This window comes from Cervus canadensis, chromosome 13, assembly GCF_019320065.1.
Source record: "Cervus canadensis isolate Bull #8, Minnesota chromosome 13, ASM1932006v1, whole genome shotgun sequence".
Taxonomy (NCBI): Eukaryota; Metazoa; Chordata; class Mammalia; order Artiodactyla; family Cervidae; genus Cervus; species Cervus canadensis.
In genome coordinates this window covers 23,346,326-23,374,262 of record NC_057398.1, presented here as the reverse complement: position 1 = coordinate 23,374,262, position 27,937 = coordinate 23,346,326, and the positions used below count along the sequence as shown (strand labels likewise).

The window sequence follows — 27,937 nt, the reverse complement described above, 5'->3', positions numbered from 1 at the left end:
GATTTGCATGCACCAATAAATTTGAATTTCAGATTCCCAACAGTATAGAAGCGTTCTGAAGAGCATAACTGTTTTTGACGGCCCACTCCTGGTGGGAGCGATAAGTGGTTTCCATCTATCAGGTAACCAGCCACCTTGGTTTGCCCAGGACTAAAGGGTGCCCCTGGCTTCTGGCCTTACCTGTGCTAAAACTGGAGAGGTCCCAGTTGGCCACCCTACCGCCCAGCCCAGCTGATGGGTATGTGGTCTCCAGTGGGGAGACACGGTCTCATTGACACTGCTATTCCTGCTCTCTCCCTTCCTAGGATACTTCTTTGGATGAAGCCGGGCCTGTGAAGCGGTCCCTGAACTTGAGAAGCTCTTCATGGGATATCCTAGAGGAGGAAATGAAATGGGACTTCTTTCGCCAAGGTTTCTCTGGGTGAGTTCTAGCTCCCGAGTCCAGGTGTGTTCCCCTTTTCTTCCTCTGGCTTTGACTCTGCCCTGCTCTTATCTCAGTGTCTGCATTATTTTCCTCTTTATAATAGTCCGTTCTCAACACTCTGAGTATCTTTCTTAAAGGGAAATGCAAGGCCCGCCTGTGCACTTCGAACATGAAGCTAAGGCACGTGGGCTGCATGGCTCATCTATGCAGCGACAGAGTTTCACCCACCTGACTGTGCCTGGACTCGCCGTATTTCCCATTGAGGTTGGTCCGGTGGCAGTTCTTATACCACCAAGCCCCCTTGTATGACATGGCACAGTTGGTAACTGCTATGTCATTGTCTCTGTCCTCCGTGGAGAATGGGCGGCCCTGATGGTAGCTGAGAGAGTCCCCTGGGAAAAAAAAAAAAACACATGCTTGAAGCTGTCCAATCTGTCATTCTTTTGTCACAACGTTCTGGACATTTGACCCAGGCCCAACAAACCTGGCTTCTGCTTAAGAGACCTTCCGCTTACCTCTCCGTGTCTATTCAGCTTCAGCCTGGCTATACTGAGCTCTTTCTCCACGAACGCCTGGGGTCCACTACATCTGTGCTGCTCTCTCCAACTCAGTTCCTCATTCCCCTGACCTTCTGCTCAGAACTCTGTCCACTCAGCTCCACCTCACCATTCCTGATTGTTTCCGCCAGGCCAGCAATGGGACACAGGCATGGATGGCTCCTTGTGTCTCAGAGGAGACAGTGATGAGTCATACTGCCCTGGCTAATCTGGGTCACCACCATGCAGCCTGGCTTTCCCCATGGCTCATCAGGTCTTGGTCACATCCAGTATCCCCTTGTTCAGAACTAGGGTCCACATGTGAAGAGGGGCATTAGCTAACTGGAGTTTCTGTCCATAGGAAGCAAGATGATAAGAAAATCCTAACCATATTAGAGGAGAAGTGATTGGGAAAACCAGGGCTGTATCTTGAGGAAAAGCAGACTTGCAAGGGGAGATAAGGTTCTAGATCACCGACTCCAAATATTTGATGGGTTATTTAGTAAACAAACAGAACTCCACCAAACAGACACTCTTTGGAGAAGTATGAGGATCAGCAGGTAGAGACTGTGAAGTGGTGTATTTTGGCTTAATGTGTGAGGAGGAATCACCTAAATATTAGTGCTGTTGGTAAATGGGATAGACTACTTGGAAATATGGGGAGATCTCTATTTTTAGAAGCTGGAGATTTTCTTGTTGGGATGTTGTGCAGGCCACTTATATGAACTGAGTGTTTGAAGTGAGGTATCAGACCGTAATTAATTTACAACTATTGGCCAAACCTCTGGCAGAATTTGTGGTTAGAGATGTTGTGAAGGGGTTCATGCTATTGAATGACTGTTGTCGTAGATGCATCCAAGGTCACTTTAAGCCAGGGGAACTCATGGTTCTGATCCTGTGGCTTCCTGAGTCCACACTCACAGTGGCCACTCAGTGCCTCCAAGTGCTTCTGGTCACAATTTAATTCTTAGGAGGATGGTCTTTCTTTTATAGGGAAGCCTGGTCCATTCAGGTCAGCTTTGTCCCTAAGTACATATGTCATTATTTCTATGCCATCCTTTTTACCTCCCTCTCTCAGTCTCTAAACAAACCAGGCTTTGTCTCCACTCAGAGATGATCCCACCGACCTGCAACTCATTCTTTCCCATCTCTTCCAGGTCCTGGAGAAAGCAGAAAAGAGTTCTTACTTTTCCTTTTTTCATATAGATACAGATAGAGATAGATATATATGGATATTTTAGCATTTTCATCTCTTCTTACCCTAACTCATACTCAATCCCTGTGTCTTAAAAAAATCCTGACTTAATCCTACTTTCTAGAGACTCTTTCTTTACCGTCAGTCCCCTGACTCTGTTGTCTCTACCCACGTTTCTGTCTTCTCATCTCCTGCCTATCTCTCTAACCTAGAAGCTGCCCTCCCTGGGAACTATGCCCTCCTCACTCCCTGGGAACTATTCTCTCCTGCTTCCACTGTGGATGTTGCCTGCTGCTGTCTCAGATATGATCCTGATGTTGGTCTTGGTCTCCTCCCCAGATCTGGCCCCCTGCCCATTCCTGCTTCATAAATCCACCTCATACGGTCAGTCCATCTATTATCTGAGTCTTGGGTTTTCCTCTCTCAAACCGCTGTCAGATTTATACTCTTAACTTCTAAGAGCAGCCAAGGCTCCTGTGACCTCCTGCAGGGTTAATGCAGCAGGTCCAGCTGCTCTCTGCTCTTCACTCAGGTTTACTTTATCTTGTTTATGGATCTTCCTAAAACTCCACGTCCACTGTGTCACTCAGGACCCACCACGGCTCCCCACTGCCCACCGTATGAAGATAGAACTCCTCTGTCCCCTTGGCTTTAAGGCCCTTCAGGGTCTGACTCCACCTTACTCCACCTGGTTCCTTTCTAGTCTTTCTCAACTCACACCTTGTCCTGGGCAGCCAGGTCCTCTGCACTTGCCCTCCCTCCACACTAACTGCTTCTTCTGTGACTTCTCCCCCAGGATTTTCTTTCCCTGGAATGTTTGCCTTCCCCTTGGGATCCCAGCCAAATGCTGCTGCTTTCATGAAGCCTTCTTCAACCTCCCAGACCCCTCTTCTCTGAATGCAGGTTAAACTGGAAGTGAGTACCATTCATTTTGTGGTGAGTTGCTTCCAAACTGTTTCTTTTTCAGGTGGAAGTTTAGTTCTTGCAGAGGTCATGCCTTATGCTCCTTATGAGTCCTCACAATTTGCATGATGAACTTTTAGAGGTTGCTCAACAACCTTTTAGCCATAATTTGACTTGTAATGTTCAGCTCCAATTCAATTAAGAGTCCTGGTTAGAGACTTGGATTTTTGCAGACTTGAGAACAATGGAGATGGGAGAAGGGACTGAACTTGGCATTGAAGGCCACAGAGGCCACTGTTCTAGTGGGGCCAATAAAGATGAGCAACATGCAAGGTAAAGGCCAGGGGACTTGGGCAATAGTAAATGCCAGAGAGAGGATGGCTCCTCCTCTCTGGAGACCTTCCAGTCTGGAAAGAATCACCATTGTGTGAAGTTGTTCAGAGAAGGGGCCTACATAAGCCTCGCTTCTCATTGTTTGAAGAAGATGAACTGAATATTTGACCTAAGAGGTCAGATCGCAATTCATTTTTGATGATTGGCCAAACTGTTGGTGGGACTTGCCTCTGAAATGTGACAGTAGGCCACAGTCCACCAGCTGTGACCTCCATGGGGTCCAGCAGTGAGACAGCTACACAGAGACTGCAGAAGGAGGGCCCAAGTTCGACAGGTAGAGCACAGTCTGGGGCCGCTGAGGAGGAGGCAGGGGGATCAGCCATGTGAGCAAGTGGGAGGGCTTGCTTGTCTTTCTGTGGGAGAAATAAGAACGGATTTCTGCAGGCACGATTCTAATCTTAAGGGAGTGATTGGTATCAGGTTATTTCTGAAATGATTTGGTCTGACATTTTGTATCATATACTCCATTTCAAATGACTATTTTACATCCAAAGTGTGGGAAAATTGGGTCTTTTATTGGGGCACTTCGGGCAGGTCTGACTGCCCTGGGGAATGATCTCTCATGTGAAAAACAACAGGGGGAAGCATGTCTTCTCTTTGGAGTAACGACACCTGGCTGAGCAGAGAAATGACCGAGCAGATGCAGTCGTGGGAGAGGCAACGCTTTGATGATCTTCTTAATTCTAAGAGTCTTAAAAATGTTGCTAAATTTATACTGTAGCATTTAGCCATATAATTGGAGTTAATGAAAAGACCAATAACTCCATGTACCAAATAGTGGAATATGTGGCAAAACAGGTCTTAGGATATGTACTAGAAGGGAACCTAGGAAATAGATTGGCAGAGCCTAAGAATCAGACTGGGATATGATGTCCTGATAAAACTCTTAATGCAACAGAGCTTATAGAGATGGTTGTTGTACTTAGTGAAAGTGTCATAAAATCTACAGAAAACGTGACCATGTATGGGTTCTTGTGGAGGACTGAAAAGACATGTGGCCCGTGGGGGGGACATGTGGCACTGTTGTTTGTTCCCTGATGGAGGTGTGATGAAGACTGCTGATAGAGGAGGGGCCAGCTCAGAATGGGGCATCTGTCTTATTTTCATTAGTTCAAAGATGATTTTCCTAGCTGTCATTGCAGGGGAGATTTCTATCCAGACAATAGATGATTATGCTTTCATGGGATGAGAGCCCATATTGACTAATCTAGACAAGAAAAATAATCCTTCACCCTCACATGGTAGTTTTTTTTAACTTCAAAAAGCACTTTCACTCTATTTATCACATTATTTTTTCTGTCTGCTCTGTGAACTAGGGCAGGCATCATTATTAAGATTTTCCAGATGAGGAAACTGAAGTGCTTGAGAAATTGATTGCAGGTCACCTGAGTGATGGGGAGCTTGCGTGCGTGCGAAGTCCCTTTAGTCGTGTCTGACTCTTAGCAACCTTATGGACTGGAACCCACCAGGTTCCTCTGTCCATGGGGTTCTCCAGGCATGAATACTGGAATGCATCATCATGCCCTCCTCCAGGGGATGGTTTCAATCCAGGTGGGGGGCAGCCTGGACCAGAGCCAGTGCTTCCAGCCCTCCACCCTCCTCCTCGGCCAGCAGGGACTTCACCAGCTCTTTGGGCGCTGCTGTGACTGCCCAGAGCAGCTCAGGCCTCGAGCATGGGGCCCCACTGCACGCCCACTACCCTTGGGCGCTGCCTGGGGGCCCGGGTACCTGCAGTGCCGTTGTAACCTCCCAGGCGGAGTTTGTACAGGCTTCTGCTGTCCTCAACAGAGAACCTGTCGTAGGAGGCGAAGGCGGCTTCCTGCCCATCACGCATGTCCACGCGCAGCTCGTAGCGGCCCTGGGACGTGATCCTGTGTATATTGTCCAGCCCTGTGGAGAAGAGCCAAGAACGCAGTGAGCCTGGCCGCAGTGGCTTCGGACATGGGTGGCAGAAGGTGACTGTGGACTCAAAACAGATGTTCTGGGAAAAAGGAGTGCTGGGATTGCTTTCGCTTTTAGCCCTTCCCAGGTGGTTATCAAACAGACCCTTGTTGTTGCTGTTGAGTTGCTAGGTCATGTCTGACTCTGTGACCCCATGGACTATAGCCCTCCAGGCTCCTCTGTCCATGGGATTTCCCAGGCAAGAATACTGGAATGGGTTGTCATTTCCTACTCCAGGGGATCTTCCCGACCCCAAGACTGAACCTGCGTCTCCTGCACTGGCAGGCGGATTCCTTACCATTGAGCCACCAGGGAAGACCATTCAGACCTTACCAGACTCTGAATTTCCTCCTGTACAAAAGCCACTTAGTTCTGCTGGTGAGTTCCCACTGCAGGTCAGCTCAGGGGTCCTGCCATCAAGTACTGACTCAGTAACCAACAAGCCCTGAGCCATAGGATTCCTGGCCTAGTCCCCCATCACCTCCCACTCCAAACCACAGGGTGGGTTGAAAATGATGAGCAGCATCATTGGGGTGTGACTCCTTTGGTGTGAGTGATAGGAAGCACGAGGTAGGAGCACTGATCAGGGGAACTCAGAGTAGACCCTCGGGGTCCAGAGGATCTGCACATCCTACCCAGTAGCCTGGGAGGGGGCTCCACCCACCTTTAATTATACTGCCCTTCCTGATCTCTGCCTCAGCCCTCCTGAGACTCCCATAACCGGGTCAGAGGACATTGTCCCCTGTCTCCTGACACCAGTTCCTGTCTCTCGGATCTACCTGTTACATCTTTGCACTGCCACCTCTGCACTCGTCTATCTGGTCAGTCACAAACCCTCCCCCCCAACCCCGGCCCCACACCCCTGGCCCTCCCACCACTGTCTCCTTGGCCTCTAAGCTTCCTAGCCTTTGATCTATAGGTGCAAACCCCAGGAGTCCAGAGGTAGGGAGAGCCCAGATCCTTCTTGGTGATATTTTCCCATATGCATTTTCTTGTCTCTTTGCTCTGGCTGGCTGTGCTCTGGATCTTTCTGATTTTGACCTCCCTGCCCAGATTTTGAACTGCCCCCGCCCCTACATTGCTGGTGATCTTGGAGTCCTCCTGATTTCCACCTGCTTACTGAACTGGGGTCCTCTTGCTTTGCTGTGACATTTGATAACTATCAGAGTACACCATGATTTAGAATTGAAAAAATTGCAGATGGAAGGGAATTTAGAAATTACTTAGGCTAGTCTGTTTGTTTTGTTGAAAACGTGGCTGAAGTCCAGAGAGGTGACAGGGCTGATGGCGGGTCACCTGGATCTTTCTGTTTCCCTGTCCTGTTTGAGAGTTAAAGCCTTATGTTAATTACATATTATATGTTATATACTGTTTGCTGTTTGCCAGGTTACTGGTGCCCTGCACTTGGATTGTGATGTGGTGGATCCTGGTGGTGCCCTGCCCAGATGCCCTTTAACTGGTCAGTGGACATAACCCCTAGTTGCTAACAGCTCACAGTTGCCTCCTTGGATTATTGCCCAAACAGGAGTTGCTTCACTCTGGAAGTTACCCTCTCCCTCCCCCATGCCTTGGGGCAGAGCCCCATCAGTGCCTGATGTGGGAGGGGGGGGCTATCAAATCCCAGCCCCCTTGCCCCACTGGGGACTGACTCTGAGGAGCAGTTCATGCTCTAGAGCTTCCCTGAGGATCAGACTGATGCTAATCTCACATCAAGATCTATCCTGTTTCCCCCACCCGCTTCTGAGAGCACTCGCCCGATAAATGACCTGAACAAGAATCCCAGTGTCAGACTTTGCTTCTAGGGAACCCAGCTTACAACATAAACTGTGGGTCAGAGTGTTACCCCTCACCTGAGTACTCACACTATACATCACTAGGCTGTGCTTCTACTTAAGAGCCCTCCCTGGCTCCCTCTTTCATATGGTGTTTATTCAAAACTTCCCTTCCCCACTTTAGGGACCATAACGCCTTCATTCAACCCACCTTACCTCATTTTATTCTTTGCCTAAGCTGCATCTTTGCTCTGGTTGGATGGTTTTTCATTTTCCCGTGTGCTCATGTCAACGGTATCCCTGCCTTCCCTCTTTTCTTGTCCCCCTCCCTCCTTCATCCTTCTTACTCACCTCTCAATGTCTTCTGCAGGAAGCTGACTCTTCCTTCTCTGAATATCTGCTGCCTAGTTCATAGATCAGTACAGTGTTTCTGAGTGTGAGAGGGCATCTCTGATGACATGAGAAGTAATTGGGGAATGTGCTTAGTTGTGTCGGACTCTTTGCAACCCCACAGACTGTAGCCTCCCAGGTTCCTCTGTCCATTGGATATTCCTGGCAAGAAAACTGGAGTGGGTTGCCATTTCCTCCTCCAGGGGATCTGCCTGATTTAGAGATCAAATCCGCATCTCCTGAACCTCCTGCATTGGCAGGTGGATTCTTTACCACTGAACTACTCGGGAAGACATTTTTGGAGTAAGGACTGAATAACTTCAAACGTGTAGGGAGAACAGTATTCCCAAATTCTGTCTCTTTCTCCATAGATGGAGGGGAAACCTTAACCCTGATTCTAACTGTTCCTTTCAGTCTGGATCTAGTACTTTGTGCATATTCACTGGAAGGACTGATACTGAAGCTAAAGCTCCAAACAACACTTTGGCCACCTGATGCAAAGAGCTGACTCATTGGAAAAGACCCTGATGCTGGGAAAGATTGACGCAGGAGGAGAAGGGGACGACAGAGGGTGAGACGGTTGGATGCCGTCATCAACTCGATGGACATGAATTTGAGCAGACTCTGGGAGATAGTGAAGGACAGGGGAGCCTGGCGTGCTGCCGTTCGTGAAGTTGCAAAGAGTCAAATATGACTTAGCGACTGAACAGCAACAAGAACAAAAACTTTGTGGTTTAACACTCAACACTTTCTAATCTCCATTTTTACACCACCAGCACCAGCAACAACTGGCATTTAATATTTTTGCTGTTTTCATTGCATTTATTTTTAAGATTCCCTTTTATGTATGGCACATGATGACTAGCTTTCTGTTTTTGGCAATGCTGTGATGTTTCTTTCACAAAAGAATAGATTTCATTTTTAAAACATGATACATAGGGACTTTCCTGGTGGTCCAGTGGTCCAGACCCCAAGCTTCCAATGCAAGGGGCCAGGGTTCAGTCCCTGGTCAGGAAACTGGATCCCATATGCTGCAACTGAGGATCCCATGTGCTACATCTGGGACCCAGCACATCCAAGTAAATAATTTTTTTAAAAAGTGATATATAGAAAATTCAAGTGTGTGACAGTTCAGATGTTTCCCAGAGGTGACTGTGGTGTCCAGTAGCTGAGGTTGGGTAAGCATGAGCACTGTCTGCTGTGGGCACATCAATTTCTATGCTTTACACTTACCTCCCAAGCTGCTTGCAAACTCTTAGAAGGCAAGGATGTTTTCCTATTCACTTCTCTTTCCTTTTATAATGTGATTTTTACCTTCTATTTTTATTTATTTGTTTTACCTTCTATTTTTATTATATTCATCAGCAAATACAGATCTGGGCATCTAACAGGCACTCAATAAATTCTTATCAATTGAGTGATTGATTGGTATCTACACTTTAGGTACCTACTATCCTCAGCCACTGTGACAGGTAATGAGGTTGAAAACGAATATGGTTAGGTCCCAGGCCTGAAAGAAGTTTACATAGTATAGTCAAGAGAGACAGAAAGGAAAACAGACCCTGATTTGGGCCACAAAAGAGAGAGACTGCTCCTGCAGGCAAAGTTAGAGAAAAATGGATAGGATAGGTCCTACTGGGGAAGAGGAGGTTAGCTGAGGCTTTGAATATGCAGAGAAGCACAGCAAGGTATATGGTGGGTGGGGGAGAGTTGATAGGCAGAGGTTCCTTGCAAAGGAAACATTAGTGATTCTAAGGCTTTGGAGTCTGGGGAAAGGGAGGGATGAATTGGGAATTGGGAGTTAACAGATATACACTACTATATACAAATATTGTATTGGCTAAAACGTTTGTTTGGGTTTTTCCATACTACCTTGCAGAAAAATCCAAACAAACTTTTTGACTAACCCAAGAGATAAACAATAGGACCTACTGTATATCTCACAGGGAACTATATTCAATATCTTATAATAACTCATAATGGAAAAGAATCTGAAGAAGAATAGATATATGTGTTTATGTGTGTATGTATAACTGCATTATTTTGCTGTATACTTGAAACACTGCCAATCAACTATACTTCAATAAGAAAATGTTTGGAGTTTGGTGTCAGTTGGAGGGTGTAGGGAAGAGGAATGGGGTTCTTGTTGGTGGGGAGCAGGCCCAAGGGGAGGGCCTTGTACCATAGCTAAGGTGCTGGTGACGGGGACTCATTTAAAAGTTCTACAAATGGGGCTAGCCATTGCTCAGATTTTGGCATGAGGGAGATGGTTCTAGTGGCCATGTAGACAATGGTTGATCCAGGAGGCAGAAGGCCAGTTACGGGGTTCTTATAGGAGGGTCCAAGAGAAAGATGGTGAGGCTGAGTGGGAGATAGAGAGGAGACCACAGATATAGAAGACAATTATTGCCTTTCCTGGGCCTCCCTTCATGATCACTGTGAAAATCTAACAGGGAGATGCAGGGAATAATAAATGTGCTGCTTTCTGGAACTGGCTCCTCTGCCATCTGCCTGGGTCAGGTGTATGTTTACCTTCTCACACCAGTTCAGTTCTCAATCTACACCTCCCACTTGTGTCAGACCTCTAGGAAATTGCCGGTCACCTCTAATGTCATTTTCATTTTTCCTTTTCCATCCCAAGTCAGGTAATAATATCCCTCCAAGGAACAAGGTCTGAGTGACTGTCTCATTTTTCTCCTGGCCTGCAGGCTGGCTGGCTGATGCCTGGCTTCTGAGAGATGACCAGCCAGCTTATTGCTCCCTCTGCCCCCTTCCCCCACCAGGCAGCTCACTCCCTTTGGAAAAGTTGCCTCACGTCAAGACCCATCAGCATAAGAGACTATTAATGAGGATGGGAAGAGACAGAGCAAAGAGGAAAATACCACAACAAGATAAAAACGGATCAATAGTGGAGCCAAACAGAGCAGGAGGTACTGAAAGCAATTCACGAGCTGTCAACTTCTCAACAGACCCAGGGTTTCTGATAATCCCAGATGGACACAGAAAGGAGAGAGATGGACAAAAAGCCGGAGTAGCGTTCCAAGGGAAACAAAAAAGGAGGCGTTACCCAGCCAAAATTCATCCTCCAGGTTCCCAAAGCCAACACGGTACTCAGCCCATTTCCGGAAAAAATCAGTTTGGCCATTCTGTCGCCTCTGGAATACCTGTGAAGAAAGAGGGGGACAAATGAAAAAGAAAAATGCTAAGGAAAATAAACTCCAATGAATAGAACTGCTGTAACTGAGCTTTATATCTGCAGTGACAGAGACACTCAGGTAAGGACCACTGCAGTAGAGAGCTCGGTATTTGCACAGTGGTCATGGCAGGAGATGCTCGGAGCCCTTCTCTAAAGCACAGGGGCCCTTGATGAATAGGCTGGGGTGTGATGTTGACACTAATTTGCACCCCTGCAATGTAGAAAGGATTCAGGATACATATCAAACCCCTGATAGTCAAGGGAAATAGGCTAGGCTCTCAAATCCATCTTTTCACACCATGGCATGCAGCAGAAAGCATTTTTCACCAGAAGAACAGGACCCATTTCAGATCAGCCAGTAATGTCATCATCTTGTTTCAGGCAAAGCAAGTGTGTGTCATTCACTTTCCGAGCTGTTTAAGTGCTAATTTCATTTAACCTCCAATACATCAGCCTCGACTTCAACTTCCAATTATGCTTTAAGAAGAAGGCACAAATATGTCAGAAACATAAAAGAAAAACATCTCCCAAGAGTGACTGTTTTGAGCCCAGCCACCATTTGACTCCATTCAACAACTATCCATTTGGCACTGTGAAAAATCTAGCATGGTGTGTTGGTGCTGGAGGCTGGATTCTCAGGAGGAAGGAGGGTGGAGGGGCTGGGTTTCCATCTGCACTGACTCAGCTAATGCTGGGCTGCTTTCGGGCCAGGCTGCCAGAACTCCATCTGCATAGTGGCCTGCAGTGATGTGTGAGGCTGTTTGCCAGGCTGCCCATTCTCTTCTCTCTGTACTGCCCTATTGGACATGGGAGGAGGGTGATAGGAAATGGACTCTCTCTTTTCCTCACCACTTCTGCTCCCTGAAGACTATGGGGAAGAACTAGAGAGGTCAGGAAAGGGTGCAGACAGGGGTGGCCTTTGTAAATATAGGTGGCGATCCACGTTCTATCCCTTAACTGCTTTGCCATATGTGATTCTCCCATAGAAAGATAGTGATCACCTCCCCATAGAGACTTCCCTCCTCCTACAAGGGACTCATCTCCTCTATTTCTTTATCATAAATGCAGTCTTCAGCAGGCAAGACCCCTGGGCCTCTCTGAGCTACTTCTCCCTTTCCCTGGCACCCTCCTGCATGAACTATCTCCCCAGAAGGAGTCACTTTCCTGGGTCCCCCTTTCTTGGCTGGACCACTGCAGCCTCATATTCTTATTCCTTCCTCTGCCTGGTCAAACCTGTGATAGGGCTGCTAACAAGGGCCCTGAGGATGATGCAGAGTTCCAGAGTGGACCTGTGGGGCAGGGGGAGTGGATGAAAAAATGGCCAAAGCATAGTGAAGTGTGGATGGATGGGTGCCAAGCCAGGTGGATGGAAGCACCAAGGATGCTGGCATGCCCAGAGAACAGCCATAGGTACTTACAATCCAGCCACCCCCATCGGTGGTCATGTCGCAGTACACCTGTAACTTCTGGCTTAGCTCTCCGTTGAGGAAGATGGTGTAAACCCCGCTCAGAGTGTCTCCGTTCATCAAATGCTGGGCACAGTCTTGAGGATGAGGGAAGACCCGGCCCCCTGCACAGGAAAAGAGGCAGTTTCCATAGTGGGGTAGGGACCTCCCACTATGCATGAGAGCCCCTTGGACTGTAAAATGTCTTAGAGTCTGACAGTGCTTCATCAAGAGCGGTAAGGAATCCTCATTGAATCTTCAACTGATGCTGGGTTTATCAGACAATATACAGCTTTACGGGATGTGAAGACCAAAGAGCTGGGTTCACCATGTGACTCCCCCACTTCCCCACTTGTTTAGCTTAGGCAAATAGCCTGACTTCCTGGCATCCGTCTTCTCATCAGAAAGATGAGGATAATAAAAATATTCCTCCAGCAAGGGTGAAGGTATGTTATTACAGAGAGTGATGGGTTACTTAGGCGATGATTACAGATACATGGGCCACAATAAATCACCGCAGAGCCCACATCTCAAAAGAATGAGAGGGATTTAAGCACAGCCGTCCGCCATCTTCACAGCAGCCCATAAGGAATGCCCCAAACAGGCTTAGTATTAGCAAGAAGATGGATATCTATTTCTCCTGCAAAATAATCTCCTGATTGGACTAAACAATCAAATGGCCATGTTTTACAGTTCAGTTTAAGTTTAAGGAGAGGGCAGAGGAAATAAATTGCTGCTCATCTTTCAGAGAGAACAGCCCAATTTGTAGAACAATATCTAATTAGCTGAAAGAGAAGCTTAAATCATGTGTCTTGAAGAGCTTGGCTTCAGGGCAGATTTTAATGCTCAACAGGCAAGCCAGAAAGCAGAGGTCCCATGGGAGGAGCTTTACTGGACTGCAGGAGCTGATGGAGCTAGTTAAAGGCAGAGCTTGCCATGGGAGGAAAAGTGGCTTGGGTGCTCTGTAAATATATGATCTCTGGGTCAATGGAAAGGGTGGTGCACTGCTGTGGTTCTGCATCCTGCAAATTGTAGCAGAATCATAAAGAGAGGCGGGGTAGGGACCTCATGGGAACCTGTAGCGGCCCCTAGTGGCAGAACCAGTGCACAGCACATATAACAGAAAGCCACTTGGAGAGTCACCCAGTGGGCCTGAGCAACCTCAATGAAACATCTGTGTTCGTAAGAGCTTCTGGTGGTTTGGTAGGCTTTATGCAAGCCCCCTCTTGGAGATGTGTTAACTCCTCCTGCATAAGGACTGTCCAGCGTGCTGCCACACCATGGACTAGATTCCCTTCCATTTAAGGTAGGGTAGAACAAGCCACCACCTGCTTCAGGCATGTTCCACCGGGGAATAACAATATATTCCTATAGAACTAGTACTTTACCAAATGTGCATTTATTTCCATGTAATTCTTGCAAGAAACGTGAGAGGAAGACATTGTTATAGACGGAAGACTTATTTTACAGAGAAGGAAACTAGCTCAGAAAGATCATGTGACTTCCTCTGTTCACTTGAACTTAGGTTTTCAGACTCCAGGTCAAGTGCTCCTTACATTACTAAAATGGGGACTATACCCTATGATACAGTTAACTGGATCTACATCTATTCAGACAGCAAATGATTAACAAACATCATATGGGCCTCCCAGGTGGCACAGTGGTAAAGAATCTGCCTGCCAAGCAGGAGACTCAGGTTCAATCCCTGAGTGGGGAAGATCCCCTGGAGAAAGGGAATGGCAACCCACTCCAGTATCCTTGTCTGGGAAATCCCATGGACAGAAGAACCTGGTGGGCTACAGTCCATGGGGTCGCAAGAGTTGGACATGACTTAGAAACTAAACAACAACAAAATTTATCTTATAAGCAAAGAAGGCCCCAAAGATTAAAGTTACCTCAAAGTTCTTTGTTCACATTAAATATCTTAACTCTCCAAAATGTATTTCCTTAGTAGCTATAGAAAAGCTCTCAACTTGCATCTCCAGCCTGTCCAAGAGCTCGTTAGAGTACCTGATCCCACCTGTTTCTAGAGGGTCCAGTTACATTTCAGGGGCAGGTGTGAGTGAGCACCTCACTGCCCCCCCCACACCTTGGGAGCACAGTGATATTTTCTGGCTTCCAGAATATTCTCTAGCTGGTCTTTAGAGCAACTGGCTTGTCTGCCTTCCTTTTTCCTTTCTTTTCTCACTGCTTGAGTTTCTCATTTTAGATCAACATAAAACATGCTTGTCTTCAGCTCATTTCTGCCTTATGCACTAATAGCCCTTTCCCCTGAATCTGCCTCAGTTCCTTAAGGGGCCAGAACCCCACATTTCTTCCCAATACACATAGAACACCAGGCCAAACTTTAGAACAGACAAATAAATGATCTTATAAAGGCTCCTTCACATTGATAATGTTGATCATTTAATATTTCTGTTATAGATCCTTTCAAAGGCTCAAAGATATTAGTTGTTTTAAAGGTAGACTACCAAAAAAAAAAAAATAGGACAATGAGATAACTTGTTCTGGAGGAGAGAAGCTTTTATGTATCTAAAAGGCTGTCATATAAAAAATGGATGCATTTTTATAAAGTCAGAAAACAGGAATAAAATCAAATTAAGAAAAAAGTGGACCTAAGGAGTGTCCTGGGTCAGGAAGATCCCCTGGAGAAGGGATAGGCTACCCACTCCAATATTCTTGGGCTTCCCTTGTGGCTCAGCTGGTAAAGAATCTGCCTACAATGCTGGAGACCTGGATTCAATCCCTGAGTTGGGAAGATCCCCTGGAGAAAGGAAAGGCTACCCATTCTAGTATTCTGGCCTGGAAAATTCCACGGACTGTATAGTCTTATGGGGTCGCAAAGAATCAGACACAACTGAGTGACTTTCACTTTTCCTTTCAAGGTGTGTATAAGGTTGGATGGGATGAAGGTTCCAGACTGCACGCTGGGAGAGGAAGGGGCATGTTCTCTTCCTTCTGGGCCCCCACATTGGACTGGTTAGTGGAGGCGCCCACCAAACCGCACACGGCTGGTGATGCATGTTTGGGCTGATGCATAGTTGCTGGGTGCACTTGCCTTACCTTTGACAAATGGCAAGTCCACCTTGTGGCTTAGAGATTCCACTTACTATAATTTAGTCTACAGCATTAATGAAAAGACAATCAAAAGCATTTTGCTTATTCAGACTATCTGGGGCAGCAATATTCACATCTTGGGAGCCTGGAGGAGACATTTACTATGAAACCACTCCTCTCCAGCCTACTCCAGCTCTCAAGACTGTCAAAGTTTTACCTCCCACCACCAGTCCATGATCAAATTATTATTCCTTTTCACCTGTTGAGAGGAAGCAGGCTCACTAATTGTTTCCAAACCAGAGACTATTAAAATTGAGCTCCCTGGGTTCTGCAGCAGATCTGCTTAATCAGAATGCTGGGGGGGAGGTGGGGGTGGACGAGGGTGGGTGTCAGGAATCAGTATTTAAATAAAGCTCTTCAGATGAGCCTGAAGACCAGCTGGATTTGAACTCCACTGTTCCTCTAGTATGTTTTCCTCTTCTTAAAGAGTCCAAAGGTGAAACTGGTTAGCTAGACTGTCTTCTAAGGAGTGCAATGATCTCCTTTCTTTGCTGAGATCCACATGGCAGAGTGGATAAACAAACTGAGTGTCTGTCTCTCTCTCACCCTACCTCCCCTCTTTCCTTCTTTTCTTTCCCATTTTCCTTTTCCTTCTCTCTCTTTTTCCCAGTGGGCATATCTTGAGTAGGCTGGTCCCAAGATGTGTAGATTGAGCGAGAGGGGATAAGAGACTCTAATTATCCTTGAGTTTAAGCCTCGTGTCCCAGTTTTTACCATTAAATTCTCCTGTGGGGTTATTGGACTCTGGTTTAGTTAATAATATATAATACACTGGTTCCCAATGTGCTTTGTTCATTGCATGTACACTGTGGCTTCATACGTTTTTAGGAGATAGGGCATTTTGGGGGCATCCCTAGCTCTCTGAATGTTATACATCTAAAATACCAAAAACTCACCTTTAATCCTAACGTAGATCATCCCAGTAGTTTTTCCAAGGCAGAAATTTTAGGATGAAGACCAAAACTGGAAGGCTTTCCCTCTCTTCCCCTTTGATACAATTACTAGGGCCTGGCCTGACAAAGAGCCTTTTTTTTTTTTTCTTTTTCTTTCTTTCTTTTTTTTTTTTAAAAGCACAGGCTGTGGTGATTACCAAGTTAAGAGGAAAGCAATGCCAAGCAATCGGTACACTGAAATGTCTTACAGCTAAGTGTTTCTAGATGTAATTGGGAGATCAACAGGGTTGGGGGCATTCACTGGAAGAATGGCTCAGAAATTGGTTTCTGTTGGGCATCTGGAGGCTGAATGCTGAGCAGAGGGAAGTGAGCTATGTGATAAACAGTGCAAACAGAGAGCCTCCGTCAGCTGGGAGTGAGGGGAGAGACTCTGTCCCTGCTCTGTTCCTTACGTGCTTTGTGTTATTGAATGTGGTCTTTAAAATGGTCAGAGTTAATGGCTTTGGAGAGTGTCTGCCCAATCTAATGGCCTTAGCATCAGAACTGAACTATGATATTAGTATTTATCTCTGAGAACAACCTCAGCAAGTCTCTGCAACTGCAGAAAAAAGGTGTCGTTTCATATTAGCACAGGTGAGACCACCTCTGGCCAACCACCCTTACACTTTTTTCTCAGAAGTGGGTTTGTGGGTAGCAAAGTTTGGGGAACCAGTCTGAGGCTGTGGACAGGGAAAAGTTATCTGTTTAGCCCACATGGGCTGTCAAACCTACCACCTTGGCCTCCTTCACAGTATCTTCCAATTGATTTATGTGTTTCTTTGTTTGTGTATTCATTCAGCAAACATATAGGAAGTGTCTATTGGGTTCTAAATATTGGAATAAGAGATTAAAATATAGGGAAGAAAAAGACACAGTCTTATTTTTCAGGTTGTTCACATTCTGGTGGGAGAAACAAACAAACATAACCCCAAGTTCTGAGTACTCTGGAGAAGAGATAAACAAGAGTATGTTAAGGCTGTACATTGTCACCTTGTTTATTTAACCTATATGCAGAGTATATCATGCAAAATGCCGGACTGGATGAAGCACAAGCTGGAATCAAGATTACCAGGAGAAAGAACAACCTCAGATATGCAGATGACACCACCCTTATGGCAGAAAGCAAAGAGGAAAGTGATGAAAATGAAAGGAGAGTGAAAAAGCTGGCTTAAAAATCAACATTCAGAAAACTAAGATCATGGCATATGGTCCCATCACTTCATGGCAAATAGATGGGGAAACAATGGAAACAGCGACAGACTTTATTTTCTTGGGCTCCAAAATCACTGCAGATGATGACTGTAGCCATGAAATTAAAAGATGCTTGCTCCTTGGAAGAAAAGCTATGACCAACCTAGACAGTGTATTAAAAAGCAGAGACATTACTTTGCTGACAGAGGTCCATCTAGTCAAAGCTATGGTTTTTCCAGTGGTCATGTATGGATGTTACAGTTGGACCATAAAGAAATCTCGGCAATGAAGAATTGATGCTTTTGGACTGTGGTGTTGGAGAAGACTCTTGAGAGTCCCTTGGACTGCAAGGAGATCCAACCAGTCCATTCTAAAGGATATCAGTCCTGAATATTCAGTGGAAGGACTGATGTTGAAGCTGAAGCTCCAGTACTTTGGCCACCTGACGTGAAGAACTGACTCACTGGAAAAGACTCTGATGCTGGGAAAGATTGAGGGCGGGAGGAGAAGGGGACAACAGAGGGTGAGATGGTTGGATGGCATCACTAACTCAATGGACATGAGTTTGAGTAGGCTCTGGGAGTTGGTGATGGACAAGGACGCCTGGCATTCTGCAGTCCATGGGGGTCACAAAGAGTTGAATATGACAGAATGGCTGAACTGAACTGAACAAGGAGCTATCAAAACATGGAAGTGAATGCACATGTAGTGAATTCTGTGGCTGGTGAGGGTAGGGTGAGTGGTGGAGTATGGTGCAGGGGTTAGCAAGTGATAATCAGAAAGTGCTTCTTATTTTAGGAACCAAAGTAGAAATTAGTCACAAATTGATGGAAGAGAGATATTCTAGGTCTGTGCAAAACGTGGCCTATCTGGGGAACTGTAGGTTTCAGTCAGGAAACAAGAGAAAGAGCTGGATTGAGTGGGTGAAGGAAAGCCTTGGGGAAATAAGAGGGACTGGATCATGACACTGAAGGAGTTGGACCTTCTCTGGAAGGAAATAAGATGAAGAGCCCATTAATGGACTTTAAGCTCAAGTTTTTAAAATAGCATTTTCCCTGTAGTGTGGAGAATGAATTAGATGGGGTGAGAGTGGAGGTAAGACCTCATTCAGGAGGTGGCAGTAGGAATCAAGATAGAGAGGTAACAATAGCCTTCAAGGAGCCAATGGGAACATAGAATCAACTATGCAGTCAACAGCTTGGATGGTTTTATCTTAAGAAGAGTTTCTGAGGAAGGTCTTTAAGCTCTGAAGACCACTTGCCTTCTACCTACCAAGGGCTAACACAACAGGCTTCTAAATCTTCCCTTTGAAGATCAGCTAAAGGCACCCTAACAGTAAAGAAATGTTCTGACATAATTTACTAGTCCTTAGATTTACTAATATGAGGAGATCCAATTCTATGGCAGATTAATTGATCATAGACTGGCAGCTTCCAGCCTGGCCCTTCTCTGTGGCTCTTGATTTAATATGGCAAGGAAAGGGTGGGGTCATTGTAATGCCTCCTACCTAGTCTCTTCCTACCATCCTGGCCCCACTTGCATCTATTCTCTATATTTTAACCAGGGTAATATTTTTATAATGTAAAAGTGATACTATGTCATCCTTTCTCTCACTTGCTGAGACCCTCCAATAGCTTCTCCAATCAGTGGCTCTGATTGTAATGGCTTCTTGCAATTAGAATAAAAGCTAAAATCCCTAACACATCCTATAAACTCCTGCATTCTCTGCCTCTGCCTTGTACTCCTCGCTCTTTCCACTGGCTTTCTTTTAATCTGTTGAATATGCCAAACTTATTCCTCCCTTGTGGTGTAGTGATTATTCTTCTCCAGGCTCGGAATGCTCTTCGATGTGATTCATTCTCATCATTCAAGTCCTGGCTCAAATGGCTCAGCTCAAAGAGAGGTCTTTCCTGACCACCCTTGTTGAGGCCAGAGTCTGGGATGTGGGAAATAGTGGCAAGTGAGTTCCAGTGCAGAGGAGATAATTTGAAAGAAGTCTGGGTCAGACCCACTTGCTTATCTTGGAGAGCCCCTCAAAGAGGCAGAAGGCAACTGGGATGACCCTGGGGACATAGATGCTGGTGACAGTGATTTTTGGGAGCCTGTCCTACCACAAGGACACTGGTGCTGGCAAGTGCTATTTTGAAATCCTTCCTCTATCCTATTAGCACAAAGGGTTTACCCACTCATCTAGCATCAGCCTTGGACCCCCTGGACCACACAGCTAGCCTTGCCAGAATCCGGCACTGCCCACCATGGGCCAGCAGCTGCCACTTGGCTCAGAGCCTGGCAGCCAACCAGGCCAGAGGCCAGCGCCACCTGCCAGCATACCCACAAGAGTCAATGCCCCTACAATAGAAGGACCCACAGAGCCCACACAGGGAACGCTCCTAGAGTATATAATATAACTCTGTGACCAGAGGCAAGTGTGCTCCTGGGCTCCATAGGATGTTCCTACATAAGGCTACTAATCTGAGATCAGGAAACATAACTGACCTACTTAATACACAGAAATAAAAACAGAGAATGAGACAGAATGAGAAGACATAGGAATATGTTCCAATGAAGGAATAAGATAAAACTTCAAAAGAACTAAACAAAGTGGAGATAAGCAATCTATCCAATAGAGTTCAAGGTAACAGTCATAAGGATGCTTGATGAACTCAGGAGAAGAATGAATGAACACAGAGAGGAGTTTAACAAAGAGTTAGAAAATACAAAGAAGAACCAAACAGAGCTAAAGAAAGCAATAACTTAAGTTAAAAAAAAAAAAACTACACTAAGAGAAGTCAACAGTGGATTAGATGATGCAGAGGAATAGATCAGGGAACTGGAAGACAGACTGGAAATTACCCAAACTGAACAGAAAAAAGAAAAAAAAAGATTTATAACTTGAGGATAGTTTAAGAGACCTCTTGAACAACATCAAGTGTACTAGCATTCTCATTATTGGGGTCCCAGAAGGAGAAGAGAGAGAAAAGAGGGCAAAGAACTCGTTTGAAGAAATAATAGCTGAAAACTTCTGTAACCTGGGAAGGGAAACAGACATTCAAGTCCAGGAAGCAGAGTCCCAAACAAGATGCATCCAGAGGTCTGTGTCAAGATGCTTTATGATTAAAATGGCAAAAATGAAAGGTAAAGAGTCTTAAAGGACTTCCCTGGTGGTCCAGTGGTTAAGAACCCATCTGCCATTGCAGAGGACATGGGTTCAATCCCTGGTCCAGGAAGATAAAGAAAGCTGAGTGCCAAAAAATGGATGCTTTTGAACCATGGTGCTGGAGAAGACTTTTTTTAAAAATTTATTTTAATTGGAGGCTAATTGCTTTACAATATTGTGGTGGTTTTTGCCATACATTCACATGAATCAGCCATGGGTGTACATGTGTTCCCCATCCTGACCCTCCCTCCCACCTCCCTCCCCATCCCATCCCTCAGGGTCATCCCAGTGCACCAGCCCTGAGCACCCTGTCTCATGCATTGAACCTGGACTGGCGATCTGTTTCACATATGATAATATACATGTTTCAATGCTATTCTCTCAGATCATCCCACCCTTGCCTTCTCCCACAGAGTCCAAAAGTCTGTTCTTTACATCTATGGCTCTTTTGCTGTCTCGCATATAGGGTCATCGTTACCATCTTTCTAAATTCCATACATATGTGTTAACATACTCTATTGGTATTTTCCTTTCTGACTTACTTCACTCTGTATAATAGGTGAAGACTCTTGAGAGTCCCTTGGACAGCAAGGAGATGAAACCAGTTCATCCTAAAGGATATCAGTCCTGAATATTCATTGGAAGGACTGGTGCTGAAGCTGAAGGTCCAGTACTTTGGCCACCTGATGCAAAGAACTGACTCATTTGAAAAGACCCTGATGCTGGGAAAGATTAAAGGCAGGAGGAGAAGGGGATGGCAGAGGATGAGATGGTTGGATGGCATCACTTACTCGATGGACCTGAGTTTGAGCAAGCTCCGGGAGTTGGTGATGGACAGGGAGGCCTGGTGTGCTGCAGTCCATGGGGTCACAAAGATTCGGACACGACTGAGTGACTGAACTGAACTGAGGGGCAACTAAGCCCATGCTGAAGTCTGAGTGCCTAGAACCCAAGCTCCATAACAAGAGAAGCCACTGCTATGAGACGCCCCTCATAGTGTAACATAAAATAGCCCCTGCCCACTGCAACTAGAGAAAGCCTGCATACAGCACGGCCAAAATTAAATAAATTAATTAAAAAAGAATCTTAAAAGCAGCAAGAAAAAAGCAACTAGTTTCATACAAGGGGACTCCCATAAGACTTTTCACTGACTTTTCAGCAGAAGCTTTGCAGGCCAGAGGGAATAACATGATATATTCAAAGTGATAAAAGGAAAGAACCTACAACCATACTCTACCCAGCAAGGCTACCTTTCCAATTTGAAGGAGCGATAAAGAATTTTACAGACAAAAAAAAAACTAAAAGAGTTCAGCACCACTAATCTGGCATTACAGGAAATGTTAAAGAGACTTCTTCAAGCAGAAAAGAAAAGACTATTATTAGAAACATGAAAATTACAAAAGGAAAACTCTCATTGGTAAAGGCAAATGTGCAGTAAAGATAATAGATCAACTGATTATAAAGCTAGTAGGGAGTTTAAAAGACAACAGCAGTAAAATCACCTATATCCACAATAAGTAGTTAAGGGACACACAAAGCAGAAAGATGTAAAATATGATGTCAAAAACATTAAATGTAGTGTTTGCAAGAGAACAGATCAATAGAGCATGGAATAGAATAGGGAGTTCAGAATTCAGAGACAAATCCATGTATATATGGGACTTAATATATAATATAGCACCACGAATCAATTGGTTATTCAGTAAAAGATGGATTATTCAGTAAAAGATGCTGGGGAAATTGGCTCACTGTGTCCCTACCTAATTTATTGTTATTGTTTAGTTGCTCAGTTGTGTCCAACTTTTTTGCAACCGCATGGACTGTAGCTCCCCAGGCTCCTCTGTCCATAGGATTTCCCAGGCTAGAATACTGGAGTGGGTTGCCATTTCCTTCTCCAGGAAATCTTCCCAACACAGGGACTGAACCTGAATCTTCTGCATTGGCAGGCAGATTCTTTACCACTGAGCCACCTGGGAAACCCATTCCTACCTTATACTGTAAATAAAATTAAGACTAGATATAACAATATATCCAGAAAGTTAATAGAAGAACATGTAGAAAAATATATTTGTGTCCTACAGGCAGGGTGAGATTTTTTAAAGAAAGATTTCCAAAGTTCAGATAATTATAGCTAATACTTAACTAGCACAGGAACCCTGATGGAAAGATGGACAAACTACATGAACAGGTAATTTACAGAACAGGAAACTCGAAAGTCTAACAAGCATTTGAAGAGATGTTTAAAAAAACAAACATTATTTAATGAAATTCAACTAGAACAGTAAGATATCAATCACGCCCATTAGACTGTCAAGAATTACAAAGCTGGATCATGTCAAGTCATTAGGAATGATGTGTATCATTAGGAAATAGGATCCTTTGTACACTGTTGGAAGCAGTGTAGACCGGTACAACCATTCAGGAGAGCAGTACTTAGTTAAACCATATAAACACATACCCTAAAACCCAACAGTTCTCTTCTGGATACATATATCCCAAAGGTATTGCCTCAGTGATTTATATGTGGACATGTAAAATATCTATTTCTGCTTTATTGACTATGTCAAAGCCTTTGACTGTGTGTATCACAATAAACTGTGGAAAATTATGAAAGAGATAGGAATCCCGGACCACTTGACCTGCCTCTTGAGAAACCTATGTGCAGGTCAGGAAGCAACAGTTAGAACTGAACATGGAACAACGACTGATTCCAAATAGGAAAAGGAGTACGTCAAGGCTGCATATTGTCACCCTGCTTATTTAACTTATATACTGAGTACATCATGAGAAACGCTGGGCTGGAAGAAGCACAAGCTGGAATTAAGATTGTTGGGAGAAACATCAATAACCTCAGATATGCAGATGACACCACCCTCATGGCAGAAAGTGAACAAGAACTAAAGAGCCTCTTGATGAAAGTGAAAGAGGAGAGTCAAAAAGTTGGCTCAAAGCTCAGCATTCAGAAAGATCATGGCATCTGGTCGCATCACTTCATGGCAAATAGATGGGGAAACAGTGGAAACAGTGGCTGACTTTATGTTTTGGGGTTCCAAAATCACTGCAGATGGTGATTGCAGCCATGAAACTAAAAGATGCTTACTCCTTGGAAGGAAAGCTATGACCAACCTAGACACCATATTAAAAAGCAGAGACATTACTTTGTCAACAAAGGTCCATCTAGTCAAGGCTATGGTTTTTCCAGTAGTCATGTATAGATGTGAGAGTTGGACTATAAAGAAAGCTGAGTGCCCAAGAATTGATGCTTTTGAACTGTGTTGTTGGAGAAGACTCTTGAGAATCCCTTGGACTGCAAGGAGATCCAACCAGTCCATCCTAAAGGAGATCAGTCCTAGGTGTTCATTAGAAGGAATGATGTTGAAGTTGAAACTGTAATATTTTGGCCATCTGATGCGAAGAGCTGACTCATTTGAAAAGACCCTGATGCTGGGAAAGATGGAGGGCAGGAGGAGAAGGGGATGACAGAGGATGAGATGGTTGGATGGCATCACCGACTTAATGGACATTAGTTTGGGTAAACTCTAGGAGTTGGTGATGGACAGGAAGGCCTGGCGTGCTGCGGTTCATGGGGTGGCAAAGAGTCGGACATGACTGAGTGACTGAACTGAACTGAACTGATGAAGTATTTACTATAGTACCATTTATGGTGTAGGGAGACTGGAGACAATGTGATGTTCATCTTCAGGAGAATGAAGAGGTAAAACATGTGTGCACACCATGCAATATTTTGCAATGGTTGTGAGCAAAAGATTCTATACATCTATAACAGTGTGTGCAAGACCAGGGTTAGTCGTGTCCAACTCTCTGTGACCCCATGGACTGTAGCCCAGCAGGCTCCTCTGTCCATGGAATTCTCCAGGCAAGACTACTGGAGTGGTTGCCATTTCCTTCTCCAGGGGCTCTTCCCGACCCAGGGATTGAACCGGGGTCTCCTGTATTGCAGGCAGATTCTTTACCAGATGTCTGAGCCACCAGGGGAGCCATTATAACAACCTAGATGGGTCTTAAAATTGGTGCTGAGCAAAAAATAGAATAGGGAGCAAGTTATGCAATCTAATAACATTTACATACATTTAAAATATACTTAAGGCAGCTTTTCAAAAATACATTTAAAAAAACACAGCAGAAGTTTACAAATTTAGCACATCAAAATGGCTGCATATGGAAGGTGGAAGAAAAGATGGGAGATAAACAGAAATAAATGAATAGAGAGGGACTTTGTTGGAGACTGACGCTGGTCATATGTGATAAACTGAGTGGTATGATTAATTCAGACCTCTCGTCTGATACCCATCCATCTACCCACGGTGGGCATGTATGGGAAAGGTTTGTTTAGATGGGATATTTAGAGCCCTACCACCCTCGATAGGAATAGATTGCAATGAATAGTGGTCATCATGCTCTCCTTCCCCACTGATAACGACGTTCACTTGCATGACCCACCGTCTGTTGTCCCAGAACCCAGGGTTTGTCCACCGTCATTAATTGTCACAACCTCAGAAAATGAAGCTCATGTTAGATCACCCTCTAGGAGTTTTCTTAAAAAGCCCCAGGGAGCAGCTCAGTCTGGCTGCTGGGAGAGCAGGGACAGAGTGAAGGCAATAAAGAAAACTTCTCATTACCCATCTCTGGGTGCCTCCAAAAATGATTGTCTTCGCTTAACCTCAAGGTCAAGACAACCTATTTTATAGTGTTCACTGTCTCCGAGGACAAGCTTTAGTGAGCGCCTTGTTTGCCTCTTATAATATTAAAATAGACAATGAAATCTGCTTCTCGGAAGATCATTTCACCAAGTTCCTGTTGCTCTGTGGGGAATATTTGTTTCCTCATTTATATTCATGTCTCTAAAAGACAAGTAGACCTTGGATGAAATTTCAGGCGACAGTAAATTATAAATAATGTATCCATGTTTTTTTTTCTCTTCCATACTACTTGTATTTAACTCCCCCCAGAGTCTTGTGCAAACACCAGAGACAAGAGGACAGGAAGCTATTAATATGATGGAAACAATGAAATGGGCTTATATTATATGGCAGGAACACAATGAGAAGAGACATCTTGATCAAAGAAATATTTTGAGGTTTTTTGGGAGCCAGTTCTTTTCTTTTTTCCTCTCTTATATTATTTTTTCTAACATCTCAACTTTTCCCTAAACCATTAAATTGGCATCTGCATGTAATGAGTTCTCTTTGCCTGTCCCACCCAGGATAAGATAAGGGTTTGTCAGTGGATGGAGGCCACTTTGGGGTCCAGCCTTAGACTCTTTTGTTCCCTAAGACACGACATAAAAAACACTTAGAACAATCAGCTGAGATCAGTCTAAGAATAGGATACTGCTAAGTGGAAGCTCAGGTACTGTTAGTGAAGTCAGAAAGGGTGTCAGTTACTAGAATGAAATTAGCCTCTAAATCCATCATCCCTGGTGTTCCTCAGATCTCTTGCTCAGCAGGAGTGATTCATGGGGTTCAGGAGGGCAGCCCTTCAATCTTTCGAGTAAATGAAGATAACTCTGCTCTTTGTTTTTGTTTCTTTCTCTCCTCTCTCTTTCTCTCTCTCTTTTTAAAGGATGCTGCAGATGGAGCTTGCAGGGTGCTGTATGTGGCTTCAAGGGTGTGAGGGGAGTTTGCTCTGGTCTTGACGGAGGGGCAGGGGAAGGATGGGTTAGAATGCGCTGAGTGTCGGCAGAGGGTAGGGAACTCAGAGAACTGCAGAATCAGGCCCGAGGCACTGCTGCTCCAACCACTTTTCCCAGAGGAAGCCCACTCTCAGGGGATGTCAGGAGATATCCAGAGCAGACAGGGGACTTCTGGGATGAGAAACACCTGGATGCCCAGGTGTCCAGTGAAAGTGAAAGTTTCTCTGCCATGTCTGACTCTTTGTGACCCCATGGACTATACAGTCCATGGAATTCTCCAGGCCAGAATACTGGAGTGGTTAGCTGTTCCCTTTTGCTGGGATTCCCTTCTGTTCCCATGTTGTTCCCTTCTGTTCCCATGCTGCAGGGGATCTTTGGAAGCCTCTTTTTCCCCCCAGACTCTTCCTCAAGGAGTCTAGCTCATGTCACCTGTCAAGTAAACCCCAGTCCTTCTTTTCTTGATAACATCTCCACCTCTACACTCACGAAGGTGGTACACTTGTATTCTGTTCTTCTCTAAGAAAATTTGTTTTTTCGGTGAGGGATTTAGGAGAGGGGGGAGGGCATGGCACAGGCAATGAGGACTCATTAATACTGACATGCATATTTTTGAATTATAGTTTTCTCCAGGAGGGAAGTTTTCCTTTCCCCCACACCCTCTTCAGCATTTATTGTTTGTACTTTTTGATGATTGCCATTCTGACTATGTGAGGTGGTACCTCATTGTAGTTTTTATTTGATTTGCATTTCTCTGATAAGTAGTGATGTTGAGCATCTTTTTATGTGCCTTTTGGACATCTGTATGTCTTCTTTGGAGAAATGTCTATTTAGATCTTCTGCCCATTTCTTGATTGGAATTTTTTTTAAATATAATAAGCTGCATGAGCTGTTTGTATATTTTGGAGATTAATCCCTGTTGGTCGCTTCATTTGAAAATATTTTCTCCCATTCTATGGGTTGTCTTTTCATTTTATTTATGGTTTCTTTTTCTGTGCAAAAGCCTTTAAGTTTAATTAGGTCCCATTTCATGTACCCCAATGTCCATTGCAGCACTATTTACAATAGCCAGGCATGGAAGCAACCTAAATGTCCATCAATGGAGGAATGGAGAAAGAAGGTGTGGGAGACATATATCCACCTCTAATGGAATATTATTAAGCCATAAAAAAGAACAAATAATGCCATTTGCAGTGACATGGATGGGCTAGAGATTGTCATGTTGAGTGAAGTAAGTCAGACAAAGACAAATATCATATGATATCACTTATATATGGAATCCAAAAAAATGGTACCAATGAACATATTTACAAAACAGAAATAGAGTCACAGATATAGAAAAGAAGCTTATGGTTAACAAGGGGGCGAGAAGGGGAGGGATGAATTTGGAGATTGGGATTGACATTTACATACTATGTGTGTTAGTCACTCAGTTGTGTCTGACTCTTTGCAATCCTATGGACTGTAGCCCACCAGGCTCCTCTGTCCATGGGATTTCCCAGGCAAGAATACTGGAGTGGATTAGAATACTGGAGTGGGTTGCCATTTGATAACTAATAAGAACCTACTGTATAGCACAGGGAACTCTACTCAGTATTCTGTAATGACCTCTATGGGAAAAGAATCTAAGAGTGGATATATGTATATGTATAACTGATTTGCTTTGCTGTACCGTGGAAACTAACACAACATCAT

The 27,937-nt window shown here is 44.7% G+C and overlaps 1 protein-coding gene and 1 long non-coding RNA gene across 2 annotated transcripts in view; one reads left to right on the top strand and one right to left on the bottom strand.

The window, feature by feature from the left end:
• Nucleotides 1-27,937, bottom strand: part of TNR (tenascin R) — a 462,914-nt gene that overhangs the window by 1,628 nt on the left and 433,349 nt on the right. The window contains exons 19-22 of the mRNA XM_043486081.1: nucleotides 12,169-12,320; nucleotides 10,622-10,718; nucleotides 5,180-5,341; nucleotides 653-816 (exon numbers count right to left, since the gene is read on the bottom strand). Coding sequence (XP_043342016.1) covers nucleotides 653-816; nucleotides 5,180-5,341; nucleotides 10,622-10,718; nucleotides 12,169-12,320 — 575 coding nt within the window. The remainder of the gene's footprint in view (nucleotides 1-652; nucleotides 817-5,179; nucleotides 5,342-10,621; nucleotides 10,719-12,168; nucleotides 12,321-27,937) is intronic.
• Nucleotides 304-11,184, top strand: LOC122452452. The gene is made up of 3 exons (XR_006272700.1): nucleotides 304-421; nucleotides 2,952-3,070; nucleotides 10,263-11,184. It is a non-coding gene; the product is annotated as an uncharacterized LOC122452452 (long non-coding RNA).